Source organism: Schistocerca nitens, chromosome 10 (genome assembly GCF_023898315.1).
Source record: "Schistocerca nitens isolate TAMUIC-IGC-003100 chromosome 10, iqSchNite1.1, whole genome shotgun sequence".
NCBI lineage: Eukaryota > Metazoa > Arthropoda > Insecta > Orthoptera > Acrididae > Schistocerca > Schistocerca nitens.
The window spans coordinates 26,761,838-26,776,214 of record NC_064623.1 but is presented as its reverse complement, the minus strand read 5'-3'; the positions used below and the strand labels follow the sequence as shown (position 1 = coordinate 26,776,214).

Sequence of the window (14,377 nt, the reverse complement as noted above, 5' to 3'; positions counted from 1 at the left end):
TAATTTAAATTCACACAGTGGGTCATCGTACGCGCTCGCAAAAGTCGACAGGCCACTAGTTACGTCACGACTGCAAAAAATAGTGTGACAGTTGAACATAGAACATTAAACTTCATTAGATTTACAACACTTCTTACGAGGACACAGAGAAATTTTGCTGATAAACTCCGACTTTGCGTTACTTCCTTAAAAACTGCCAAATTCACGCTACCTCCTTAAAAACAGCTGAATTCGCGTTATTTCCTTAAAAATCATCAAATTCACGTTAATTGTTGAAACAAATTTTTCCTGTCCCTACTAATAACTGATACAATGGGATCATAATAAATTACATGTAATACATGTTTTGTTATTCTACTAACTTAAAACAATCTGTCAGTAATTAGTGTAGTGTTTGACACTTCTTTATTTCACATGAAACAAGAGTGAAAGTAAAGCTGCATACATGTGCATGGCACATTCAGTAGGTTACAGTAAAAACTAAGAATTTGGTGTTTAGTGTACATCTTTTGTTTCCACTGTGGCAGTCACCACATTGCATCATGTTGGTACTATGGTAAATGATGCAAATTTTGGTGATAATAGTCAGTAGTCGGGTTGTGCAATTTTTCATAGTAACCTAATGTGGAATTATCTGTAAACATGAATTACAGTCTTCCCACACACTTATGTATCCATACCGTGTCATTCCAATGGATAATGACAGATATACAAAGTCAAAATACCATATAGTCCAAATGGCATAAACACAGGAAATGATGTTCAGCACATCCCTGGAGCCAGATGAAAACTGGAAGACAAAGAGAAGTAAGAGGATATGGGGTACTTTATTACGACAAATAAATACATAGTAATTATCTTCAGTGCTTCAGTTCACAATGTGATTACTTTGCCCAGTATTGTTAGACTTGTCAGGAACAGGACAATTCATAGCACTTTCTGTTTTGGAGTGAATGTCCTCGCAATCCTAGAAAATTAGAAAGTGACCAGATTTAAGTTGCTGCAGCACAATGAAGTGACTAATTGATAGATACTTGTTTTAATTTACAGTGAAAAATACAGATGTATTTTGTGACGAAATAAATAACACAAACTTAGGCTCTGCAGCATAATATGAAGCAATAAAATTCCAGTCTTAAATTACTACTAAAAGATTATTTAAGGACTAATGGTTCTTCAATAAAAACAATGAATTTAAAAGTTACAAACTATAAATTGTACGCAGATATATAAGGTTGAAAAACAAACAAACTACATTTTAGTTCTGCTAATATTTGTTTATTTTGGACCAGTTTTCAGCTTATTAGCCCATCATGAAAAAACAATGAACTATCATTCCCAAGAGACACTAGTGCAAACGAAATCAAACATTAGAAACAAAAACTTTGGCCACAACATTAGGTGAGGAATGTCACTGCCAATGTGTCTGTGTGTGTTGATAGTATCTTTGTTTCTAATATTTCGTTTCATATGCACTTGTGCCTCTTGTGGAACCAGTCAGTTGTTTCTTGAAGATGGCTTAATAAGTCAAAAACGGCTTGGTAATAAACAAATATTAATAGGACACAAACACAGTTTGTTTTTCAATCTTAAATATGTCTTAAATAAGTCTGTAGGTGCTACATGTACTTTTCCTGATGATGAGTCCCCAACAAGACATTGTTCAAACACAACCAGTAACAGTAAATCAAGACATCACACATTGAACAGGATCTTGCAAAAAATAGATGTAAATGTGGGCCTCAAAACAAGTCTGTCAATATGTCTCCCTCCTGAATAACCAAGAGGGGGGGGGGGGGGGATTGTGCTGATCGGAAAACAAAGTACTGAAAATAAACAAACAAATCTGCTCTAGCACACAGTGCTCTACTGTTGAATTTACAGGGAAAGATATCTTGACAGTAACTACACTCCTGGAAATTGAAATAAGAACACCGTGAATTCATTGTCCCAGGAAGGGGAAACTTTATTGACACATTCCTGGGGTCAGATACATCACATGATCACACTGACAGAACCACAGGCACATAGACACAGGCAACAGAGCATGCACAATGTCGGCACTAGTACAGTGTATATCCACCTTTCGCAGCAATGCAGGCTGCTATTCTCCCATGGAGACGATCGTAGAGATGCTGGATGTAGTCCTGTGGAACGGCTTGCCATGCCATTTCCACCTGGCGCCTCAGTTGGACCAGCGTTCGTGCTGGACGTGCAGACCGCGTGAGACGACGCTTCATCCAGTCCCAAACATGCTCAATGGGGGACAGATCCGGAGATCTTGCTGGCCAGGGTAGTTGACTTACACCTTCTAGAGCACGTTGGGTGGCACGGGATACATGCGGACGTGCATTGTCCTGTTGGAACAGCAAGTTCCCTTGCCGGTCTAGGAATGGTAGAACGATGGGTTCGATGACGGTTTGGATGTACCGTGCACTATTCAGTGTCCCCTCGACGATCACCAGTGGTGTACGGCCAGTGTAGGAGATCGCTCCCCACACCATGATGCCGGGTGTTGGCCCTGTGTGCCTCGGTCGTATGCAGTCCTGATTGTGGCGCTCACCTGCACGGCGCCAAACACGCATACGACCATCATTGGCACCAAGGCAGAAGCGACTCTCATCGCTGAAGACGACACGTCTCCATTCGTCCCTCCATTCACGCCTGTCGCGACACCACTGGAGGCGGGCTGCACGATGTTGGGGCGTGAGCGGAAGACGGCCTAACGGTGTGCAGGACCGTAGCCCAGCTTCATGGAGACGGTTGCGAATGGTCCTCGCCGATACCCCAGGAGCAACAGTGTCCCTAATTTGCTGGGAAGTGGCGGTGCGGTCCCCTACGGCACTGCGTAGGATCCTACGGTCTTGGCGTGCATCCGTGCGTCGCTGTCCGGTCCCAGGTCGACGGGCACGTGCACCTTCCGCCGACCACTGGCGACAACATCGATGTACTGTGGAGACCTCACGCCCCACGTGTTGAGCAATTCGGCGGTACGTCCACCCGGCCTCCCGCATGCCCACTATACGCCCTCGCTCAAAGTCCGTCAACTGCACATACGGTTCACGTCCACGCTGTCGCGGCATGCTACCAGTGTTAAAGACTGCGATGGAGCTCCGTATGCCACGGCAAACTGGCTGACACTGACGGCGGCGGTGCACAAATGCTGCGCAGCTAGCGCCATTCGACGGCCAACACCGCGGTTCCTGGTGTGTCCGCTGTGCCGTGCGTGTGATCATTGCTTGTACAGCCCTCTCGCAGTGTCCGCAGCAAGTATGGTGGGTCTGACACACCGGTGTCAATGTGTTATTTTTTCCATTTCCAGGAGTGTATTAAGAACAGATATAGTGCTCACTAACACGCTTTGTGTAGTGACATTAACAGTACCCTCTAAGATGTGACTGCAGTGCAAGGGGGCATTTTAACAGGTAGTTTTAAGCAGTCATTGGACAAACAGCAAGAAAATCTCTGGACTGCAGTGTATGGGGAGGAGACGGTCAGTCTGCCTAAAGATTCATGCAGCTTTTAAAACACGGTTCTTGTGGTGACCGCAATTCCAGCTTAACTTGCATGTTGCAGCGTAACCCCAATCTTGGACTGTGCTATATATTCTGAGAAATAAGAAAGAGTAAGGAAGGAACTCTGAACAATACTGAACATTTACAATTTTGGACTTGGCTATTCACAGTAGCTGCAACTGGTTAAACAACAACAATAATCCTCGATTTTTGTGGTTCCCTTAGCTTTCTCAGTCCACTTTTCTTCGCTCTTTTCCAATTTGGAAACATGTACTTACAGAAAGCCAAGTTTTATTCTTGTTTGATATTGTGTGTTGCCCCTTTCTGATACCTTTTAAATATACAGTTTCAACTACTTGAATACAATTTATAGTTAGTACATTTTGAATTACTCATTTACAAAGAAGAGCAATAATTCAGTAATGAATCTTTTGGTAGACTTGTTAAAAAATGCATCTATATGAGTGGTAGTAATAAAGCTTTAATTATCACCTCAGGAAAAAATCAAGTTATATATTAATTTCTTTATTTGCAGATATGTATCTGCAGTCCTGGTAAACTTGTTTCTTTCCCCCCCCCCCCCCCCCCTGTCAGTGCTTACTTTGTGTTGTCTACCAGAAACTGACTCAGTGCCAATGAACATTCAGTAGTGAAAAAGTGTTCTGGCTTGTACTGCCCATGATCTCAGATTTAAGCTACTTTTTATCTCATAGTTAACACTGCAAGGGTTGCTTCACCTCAAAATGGCATAAATACAAAGGAGACACCTTCTCACCTGCTTTTCCCTAATGGCTCTCCTTTCTAATCGTGCCTCCTTCTTTGCAATTTTGGAAGGGGGAGCATTAGGATTGCTGCCCTGATAAAACTGCTTCAACAGTGCAATGGCACGGTCCTTCTGCACTCCAGACACTGTCACCAGTGGATTGTCTGTGAGCTGTGGTACATCGAGGACAGATCCACAGCCACCGAAACGAAAATTGTCGCATCCATATGTCACTCGTTTAACGTGTAGGCTTGACAGTGCACTGCAGCACATGATGCATGGCTCCACAGTCACAAAAACCTAATGGGAAACACAGTTAGAAAACACATTCCGATGTCCAAATTTACAATATGATATATTTGTATATATTGTGTATTATGTGTTGCATGGTGACGACAATGAGCAGGCCTGTCCAAACTCTCTCTCTCTCTCTCTCTCTCTCTCTCTCTCTCTCTCCCCCCCCCTCTCCCTCCTATCCCCCCTCCGTTTTTCCTTCGCAAATTAGACAGAAAAATTCTTGTAAAATTATATAAATGTGATTTTCAGGCACATTGTTGCAAACATATATAACTGAACTTTAATGGTTATTGATCATTTTTTTATTTTCCTTGCAAATTTGTAGGTTGCCAAGGTGGTGAACATGGTATTTTATATCATATAATTATGTTACGATCACCTCTGTATAGCTGAATGGTTAGTGTCACTGCCTTTGGTGCAGAAGGACCTGGGTTCAATTCCCGGTATCCCTTAGAATTTTTCGGAGGTAGGGATGTCTAGAATGTGGTCCACTCAGCCTTGTGAGACCAAATGAACAACTGCTCAAATAAAGAACCAGCAACATCATCATGATTCAGCAACTGGCAGTAATGACTGGAGGGATTGGTGACATGCCAATTGTCTGCTCCACAATCGTAGATTACTCCTCATACTGCTTTGTAGGCAGCAGTCAGCCAGTCAGAGCAGGCTTAAGGTCTGATCACCGAGTAACATTTTTGTTTATAAGTTTTATTATATCATCTTCATCATCATCTTACAATTTACTATGAAACACACAAAACCAAATTTATTATACATTGGTTTTTGTTTTGCAGGGACATTTGTGAGAAATTTATTAATTATAGAAATCTAATAGGGGGACAAGAAGTGTTTGTAAAAATGGATGAATCTAGGTTTGGGAAATGTTAGTATGGGAGGGGATGGAATGCTGTAGGTCTTTGATATGGGAACGGAAGGCTGTTGTTTCTGAGATGTAAATGCAGATGATCTTTTCAGGACAGTAGAAAATCGTAGAAAGAAGTTTTCAGTTGGTTGCATAAAGAGTATGTCACTGGGGATTGCTCTACAGTTTCTGCTGAGTTTGCTTCTTACGTGCTTTTGGCATAGAATGGGGAAAGTGTAATCATTTAGTATTAAATCATCAAATTGAGTTTAATGGGAGACTTGGGGGGGGGGGCATAAAAGGCACCTTTTACAAGCTCATCTTGACGAGTATTCACGGCGAAGGAGTGTTCTTGATAGGTTGTTTGCATGGTTTTTTGAAGACACTTGTGAGGATGTATAGGTGAATGGTAGCAAGTTGAATGGTAGGGAGTGGGCTTGAGTTACTGAGTTCTGTTTAATGAATGTTTTTTTGCTCTCTCTCCACACACACACACACACACACACACACACACACACACACACACACACACACACACACACACACACACACACACACACACACATTTCTTTGAGTCTCAACTTCTCTTGTTCTCTTGGGAGGTATGCTCCTTCTGTTTCTCATATTTAATATTGGTATTTTCAGTAGTATAAATAGCTGCGGTGTGTTATATAATATTACCCCTAGAAAGATTACATGTCTGTTGTGATGCAAATCGACAATGCAATTGAAATAAATAAGTTAATTGTAACTTTCTGTACTACATCAATTTCACTGCAAAGGCCGTGTTTTGTACTAATATCATGCACTTCATTCGATTTACATAAGCTAAATGAAATGTTTGTAACCATAGTTCATTCGTTTCAGCGATTTTTGTGTTCTGATGGTATCAGGCAGTTCAACTGTACTATAAAGGTTAAGTGAAATTTTTGATACCAATTTGTGGATTGTTTTTTTTGATATCATGATTGTCATGATTCTCCAATTTCATTTGTCCACACCCGAAAACCCCAACTTCCCACATTTGTTCTGTTGGATACATTATTCCTACATTATAGTTGACAGTATGTTTTTCTCCACAATAGCATTCTAACATGTGTCTCTTATGTTATGGTCACTATCTTGTAATATAGTCACATGTATTTGTAACTTCCGGTGATGGATTTCAGCCATTTCGATGGCGTTACTGATTAAAACTGATGAGCAATATATAAAGCTTCAATTAATCCATGACAAAACAATATTGTTCAATAACAGAAAATTATGATAAAATGTAAAATCCATTAGATTAATGGAAATGGAACAATGGAAAGTAATTTTCTTCTGGTGTTAATGGAACAAAATATTTTCAAACATAAGATGGTGTACATTATGATATAAACAAATTTCTGGGGAGGGCAAACACAACTCAGATACAATGTGAACAATAACAAACAACACTCAAAACTCAATAACCATTCAAATTATCATAAAAATTATAACACTAAAAAAGCAAGTCATTAGGTGTTTCCAAAAGCCACATGGCTATACGAAGGTGCTTTATTCACAGATACTGGTTTCATGTCAGTATACATGCATATTCAGCTTTATCTGTCAAGAATACAAAAGAGACAAGTAGTCACAATGGCTATATTTTCATAGTGTAAATGGACAATTATAGAGTCCCAGCATTCAGAAAGTTATCCATATTAAGACTCAAACCACATTGGTGGGTTGTCATAATAAAATTGAGAACTCCCAAAAGATGCTTGTTAAGATGTAATGCTACTGAATGAGTCAGGCCTAGGAAACAACAGGAAAAAAAAAACAACACAAATAATGAATGGGATATTACTGGGCACTACTGTGAACACGGATAAAATGCCTAAAAATTAACTAAATTCTAGAGATAATATTATAAATACATGGGAAATATCAACCAAATCCGATTCTCTAGTATGGAACTGAAACTTCGAGAATGGTAGAAATCTGAGAAATAGCTTACCAGGTAACACCCTGTTGGATATATTACATGACCAGTAGACACCAGCTGTATAAAATCAATGCAAGTAAAACATAAAATCCCATGTGATGTGCATACTTCCACTGTATTGCTAACAGGCCAATGTGGTATAAGCTGTCTGTGGAGGCTAGCTCTACACTGGAAGGCCATGGTGCCAAAGGGGAAACAAAGGAAACACATGAACAACTTCGAGGAGGAAATCATAACTAGGATAACAACCAAAGGCTGGAAGCCGCACTACATAACTTTACAAAATCCATAGTTTACTGCAGATATAAGATGAAATCTAAAACATAATCTGCTTTACATCAATACTTCAGTATTATAAAATTAATAAAGGAGTAGTATTTGAGTGTTATACAGCCATTAAATTAATGTGAAAACCTTCCCAATAGCTGCTGGCAACAATTCAGATAGTTGAAATTTGATAGGATATTGTAGCGCCTCAATTAAAACTCTTTTCGTCTTTGGTATAGTGACCTTCTGTCATCCAATATAGTGCTAGCCTCCATGGGGTGTTTACATCACAGCGGCCTGTCGGCAATGTGGTTTGTGAATACAGTTCCCTGGTATTTTGTTCTATTATGTTAGAATTGTAGCCAATATCAGAAATAAGACACATGTACATTATTGCAATGAAAAACATATATCTCAGGCTACACTACACATCAGTCATGATGGCAATTCTATTTTGGCTTAGCCAACTCTCAACCAAATAGTCACATTAAAACCTAAACTAGGAATCAGGCTTTCCTACAGGTCTGTCTGACAGCAGGTCATGTTTTCTTCCATTCACATACACTGACTTTGTGAAATCACATCGAAATTGTCACATTCCAACTTAACCCACACCTCAGGCTTCACTACAGGTCAGCCTGCCTGCGTATCTAGTCTTTTTCCATTCACATCAGTTCGTTCTGCCAATCCACAATGAAACTGTCATATTCCCAAACTAACCTAGGCCTTGGACTTTGCTACAGTCCAGTCTATCACCACATCTAGTTTCCTTCACACTCTTCACACTGAGAACAAATCAGTTCACATATTCTACCAAAAGAAATCATTAGATTCAGTGATTTTTCACTGGCTACCATCTTCTATTATCCAATCAGCTACAATCGAAAGAAACAAATTCGAACAGTAGCAAGCGGCAGAAGAGCCTGTTACACTGTAAATGCACTTCAACTGATAAGATTACAAACTGGGACCCAACACCATCACAGCAAGACAACTGTGGCGATACCTGGATGTGATACCGAGTGCCAGGAAATATACTGGGAACTACATAATATAGGCGAGGCAGTAAACAGTGTGTATACCAATAAGTCTTGGCACATCTTAATGAGGGTACTAAAGATTTTGAGCAAGGATATAAAGGAGGAAGCGCATGTATCCCTTGTAAGAGCCCAGCTGCAGTTTGCTGCACGGATCAAGTATCCCACCAAAGATAAAGAAAACTGTCAAATCAGAAATAAAGAGACCAGCCGAGAGCAGCCACGTCTACAATGGGAGACGACTGGACACGCGTACTGTCATGGAAATCATTAAGAAACTGAAATGAGAAAGTCTCGCATGGGAAGACGTAAGACACAGACTGGGTTCTGGTGGGTTATATCAGGAAAGGAAAGACCATTAGTACAAGGTAAGTTTGAACCATGGAACAACAATGGTAGTAAATATGCTTAGGCTGGTAAATGAGTGGAGCAATTTACCAGCAAAAATCCTCGGCCCATTCTCACACTGCATCACTAAATTTATGTACCTCTTCAACGAAAATTTTGGGGAGATAGCCTCAGTCATGGTGCCATTAAAGCCTCGTCGTTTCTTTCAATGTGTTGATCACATGTTCGTCATTTGCCCACACGGATGTGAGAAATTGGATGACTTCTTGGATGTCCTCAATGGCAATAACAGTAATATCCAGTTTACCACAGTCGTAGAAAAAGACGACGCATTTCCCCTTCTCGACGTCCCCACCCAATGCAAATGAAATGGATGACTTGGCTACAGCGTCTATAGAAAACCCACCCCCACTGATCTGTACTTGCATGTCATCAGCCCTCATCAGTCAACACAGAAGTACAATGTTTTTGAACACTGGTGAACCATTCAAGAATGGTATCAGATACCGATAACTTGCCCCACGAACTGAGCCGCCTACACAAGGTCTTCAGTAACACCACCTCTTACATTCATCAAATAAATGAAGTGATTTCAAGCACGACTCACAAAAAAAAAAGACCACTGATGATGAGCAGGAAAAGAAACTCGCCTTTTTTACATTCTGTGGTCCTGTGTCGGGCAAGATAAGCCGCCTACTGAAACGACACCAGTTAAAGGCGCATCAGGTCTCAGAACATTTGGGGTCTACAATCTCTTGCAAGTACTGCCAGTGTTACGACGGACAAACAGTACGCTCTGTGGAACAACACCGGAAGGAGAATGAGAGGTTTTATCGCCTATGCTACTCTGAGAAATCTACTTTAGCTGTGCGTGCTTTAGAACACAGATACTGGATAAAATTTGATGAAACATACGTCACGGCTTGGAGTAACGGCTTCTGGGATCGTGTAACTAAAGAAGTCATTGAAATAAAAATAATTGATAACGCCCTAATTAGAGACAGTGGCCTGCATTACAGCACTGTATGGGATGCAGCAATTGCGCCATATAAGTGGACGTATCGAACGCCATATGCCCATACATAGTGTTGCCATGGGCATCAGTGACATCACACACGGCAGCTAGTGTATACATGAGGGGGGGGGGAGGGGGGGAGAGGGTACCAGAAGCCCAGTGGCAGTCATACCACTTGACAATGGTCAAGGAGTGCTTAGCCAAAAGCTCATGTAATTTTAATCACTTGACACTGTAGGTTGGGTTGTTTGTATTTCATCACCTGCACCTGTGTCAAACATTTCTGGGGAAAAGATAACTTTAGAGAAACTGATCAAAAAAAGAGGGAAAAACAAGATGAGATGAAAAAGTAGAACTCCCTTATCTATCAGGTTCTGAATTCAAAATAGTAATGTGATAAAGCACCAGTTGTACACATTAGGTTTCCAGCCTTCCTACATGTAATGTGTAGCTAATCAATTGGGGTTAGGTCAGAACTCTTATTGCAAAGGTAATACATGGGGCAATAGGAAAGCTAAAGACAGATTTTATGGTGAAACAGACTGATCCTGAAGGTACTAATCTGACCATCTGTGACGTTAAGACCGAGCAGTCAATTAAAAATTATGACACATTTGTTTTCAAAGAAATATGATGTTAGATAATGGAGTTTGCAACCTTCCAACCAGTAATATTCTGAGTTTAAAAGTGGTGTGTATGTCATTTATCCCTATGTAAGCTACATTTACAGAGGATAACATATGGGACCGTTCAAATCACTGCAAGAGCTTACGTTGAATGGATAGTGGTACATTTTAGTTATTTTAACACACAAGTTATCAATTTGTGAAATCTTTGAATTAAATGCTGAATTATTTCAGTGCTCTAATTATATTTCACTAGTGCAATGGATAATATAAACAGTAAAATGAGCTTCTATTTTTACAGCACATAAAACATTCTTTTAGTATCAGAGTTAGCATTTCAAGCACCCTCAGTATCACGGCCATTGGACACAAAAAGATGTGTAGTGGAGGAAGTTGACTTGTCTTATGTTACATGTACATACTTTGTACAAATGTAATCAAATAAAAATCAAAGAATTTGTCTACAGTTGTTTGGTGACGTGGACAATCTAAAGCTTGAAGGCAAGTGCAGTGTGCTTACCACTGTAACCACATCACTGGAACAATATCAGTAAATATACATAAATGTTGAGTAAGTAGTATTTAAAGTATTTAGTCAAACAACGGAAAATCCAGGATGGAATGTAACAATATTATGAGAATGAAAGTTGCTATTCGCCATATAGTGGAGATACTGAGTTGCAGATAGGCACAACAAAAAGATTTTCTCACACACACACACACACACACACACACATGCGCGCGCGCCCGCGCGCAAACGCAGCTTGCACACGTGACTGTAGTATCAGGCAACTGAAACCACTGAAACTATAGTTTCAGTTGCCTGAGACTGCAGTCGAGTGTGTGAGTTGCATTTGCGTGAGTGTGTGTGTTGGTATGTGTGTCTAGTGTTGACAAAGGCCATTGGCCGAAAGCTTTACGTGTGAAAATTGTGCCTATATGCGAATCAGCATCTCCGCTATATGGTGAGTAGCAACTTTCTTTCTCATAATATTGTTAAAGAATTTAGTGTGTGGTAAGTATAACTTCAAGAAAAACAGACTATTTTTTCCAAAGTAGCGATATTCCTGATATATAAAATATTTTTGTGACAAGTGCAATTAGGGGTTACTTGAAAAGTATGTGAAAGTGAACATAAAATTCATCAGTGTTGATTTTCTGTGGACAAGCCATGGGTGTTTAACTAACAAAATGGCTGATCTTGTAAGTGCTGTGGACACAAAGAAGGAAATTATAAAGTTACTATAAAATGATACATGAACCAGAAAAACAACAAGACCATGGTAACACATGTGTACATACAAACTTTAAAAACAACACATCCAGTGTTTCTGACAATGTCATGATAAACACAACAAGCCAAAAATTGGTAGATAAATGAAAATGAAAGGTAGTGACATATGGCAAAGAAAAAGATGAGACCACAACTATGCAAGGGAATGAAAATGAATTTCTAACAATTGGTGATTCACTACTGAAAAATATCACTGCCTGCAACTGCAAAATCTATATGCTACCGGGAATTAGAATGCAACAAGTTGACAAATATTTTAAAACTATGGTAAAAGCAAAACAAGTGCGTACAAAACTGGTTTCTGAAACCAAGCATTATTACAGAGGTACCTTTATATGCACTGTAACAAATTTGTTAAGCTTCTCTTACATTCCACTACAAGATCCATGCAATGATGCATGGCATGACATGACAGTTACCTTTCTAGCACTGACTGCAGGCATGATCACTTCATCCAGCACACAGTCTCCAAACACTTGGATGTGCATCTTCCTGTCCACAGTATATCATCTCATCTAGCATAATCTTCGAGCGACCACAATCTATAGTTGCCTGAGAAGCTTCCAAGAAGTCCCATCCGAGAATGATGTCATGACTACACTCTTGTAAGACAATAAATTCTAAGGGCTGTATATGGCCACTTATACCCACACGAATGACACATTTTCCTATAGATTTTACATATTTCCCGTTAGCCACCTCCAGTAGAGATGTTTTGTTGTCGACGAATACAGTTTTCTGCAACTGGCGACGGTACTTCTGTGGAATTATTGAATATGATGCTCCAGAGTCCACAAGGGCTTGGGCTGGTTGGCCATCAATGATATCAATGTAGTTTCCTATAATTTTTGTAGTGTTTAAAGGCGGAGGATTTTTCTCTTTAGCAGTCTCACCTCCAAGGAAGGTCACACCCTTTAGTTTTCCAGGTTGCAGCGGCTATGTGATCGGCTGGAGCTTCGAAACAGTGCCGGAGACCTCGATCGGCATGTTGGGGAGCGTCTTCTCCAGTGGCTAGCTTGCGGCGATGGTGACCTATATCGTCCTGCACCATCTTCTTGTTCATCTTCATCATCCCGGAGTCGGTGTCGGCTAAGATCGGTCTCCTGTCTTCTGGTGTGGGCGTCATCAAATATCTGCCACCTTTCTCGACAATAGCGCACCACGTGTCCCGGTCGTCTGCAGTGGAAAGATACTGGTTGGTTATCTTGGGTCCTCCAGACGTCAAGTCATCCTTGGTTCCCAAACAGGTTCCTCATGTGGCATTGTAGGAATGTAACTGCGCCTGGATCTCGACTTTTTCACCATTTCAAAGGGAAATGAAGGACAAGAGATTGGCTTCAATGTCTGTTCCACTTCCTCACTTATGACCTCTTGAAGCATCTCGGATTTTTGCTCGCCATGCAATCCAAATGCCTTCTGAACTTCCTCTCTCTCTATCTGACGAAGAACACTAGTGAAATCAGTCACTTCCTCCATCACAGACATCGATACGATGTTTGGAAACTGTTCAAACTTCTTGCGTGTAATTCTTTTTTGACTGTCTCGATATACTGGCACCATTTTATGAAGTCGTCTGCTGTCGAAACCTCCTTCAGGAGTAGGACTTGATACATGTTCTCAGCAACACCCTTCATGAGATGTGCAACCTTATCTTCCTCCTTCATTCTAGGATCCACTACTTTACACAGCTCCAAGACGTCTTGAATGTAGGATGCTGTAGTTTCTCCCGGACGCTGTGCCCCGCACTATAATTTATCTTCAGCTTTGCACTTCTGTCGTCATGTTTCGCCGAAATACTTGTGTAGTTCCCCCTGGAATTCTTCCCAGCTTGTGAACTACTTCTCGTTGTTCTCATACTATTGCTTGGCAGTGCCCTCCAAGTTCACAATCTATCAGAGACAGAAGAAGAAGAGGACGTTACGATGACAGCAACTGTGTGCCACCACACGAGACATCCTTCTGGGTTCTCTAGTGACGAAGGTGTAATTAGATGAATGACCAACACTAACTTCACTTAACGAAGGTTTATTCGACACTTGTACATACAAGAGTGCGGAGCGAACTGCCTCCGGCCAGAACACATACAGCTACAAAACATTCCAGTACAATGATTCTTGATATTTGTGGATACTTCTAGAATGTACTCGAACCGAATATAGAAATTAAAATTGTACTGTCCAGGTGAGTTTTGAACTCACGACCCTCCATGCATCACTATGGTATCACAACCACTACACCACAGTGCTACTCAGCTTCTTCTGTGACATTGCTACCTCCTTAAGAGAACAGCGTCTCAGTGTTATACGTCCTCCTAGTACGGGAATGAGTCATCAGTCCTGCATACTCAGACTCCTGACGACTCGTGCTCGCCCTGCTCGAGA

The 14,377-nt window shown here is 40.8% G+C and overlaps 1 protein-coding gene across 1 annotated transcript in view; it reads right to left on the bottom strand.

Moving 5' to 3' along the window:
- Positions 1-375: 375 nt before the first annotated feature.
- LOC126210066 (tRNA-specific adenosine deaminase 2) overlaps positions 376-14,377 on the bottom strand; it is a 30,278-nt gene continuing 16,276 nt past the window's right edge. The window contains exons 2-3 of the mRNA XM_049939186.1: positions 4,291-4,578; positions 376-967 (exon numbers count right to left, since the gene is read on the bottom strand). Coding sequence (XP_049795143.1) covers positions 869-967; positions 4,291-4,578 — 387 coding nt within the window. The 3' untranslated portion in view covers positions 376-868. The remainder of the gene's footprint in view (positions 968-4,290; positions 4,579-14,377) is intronic.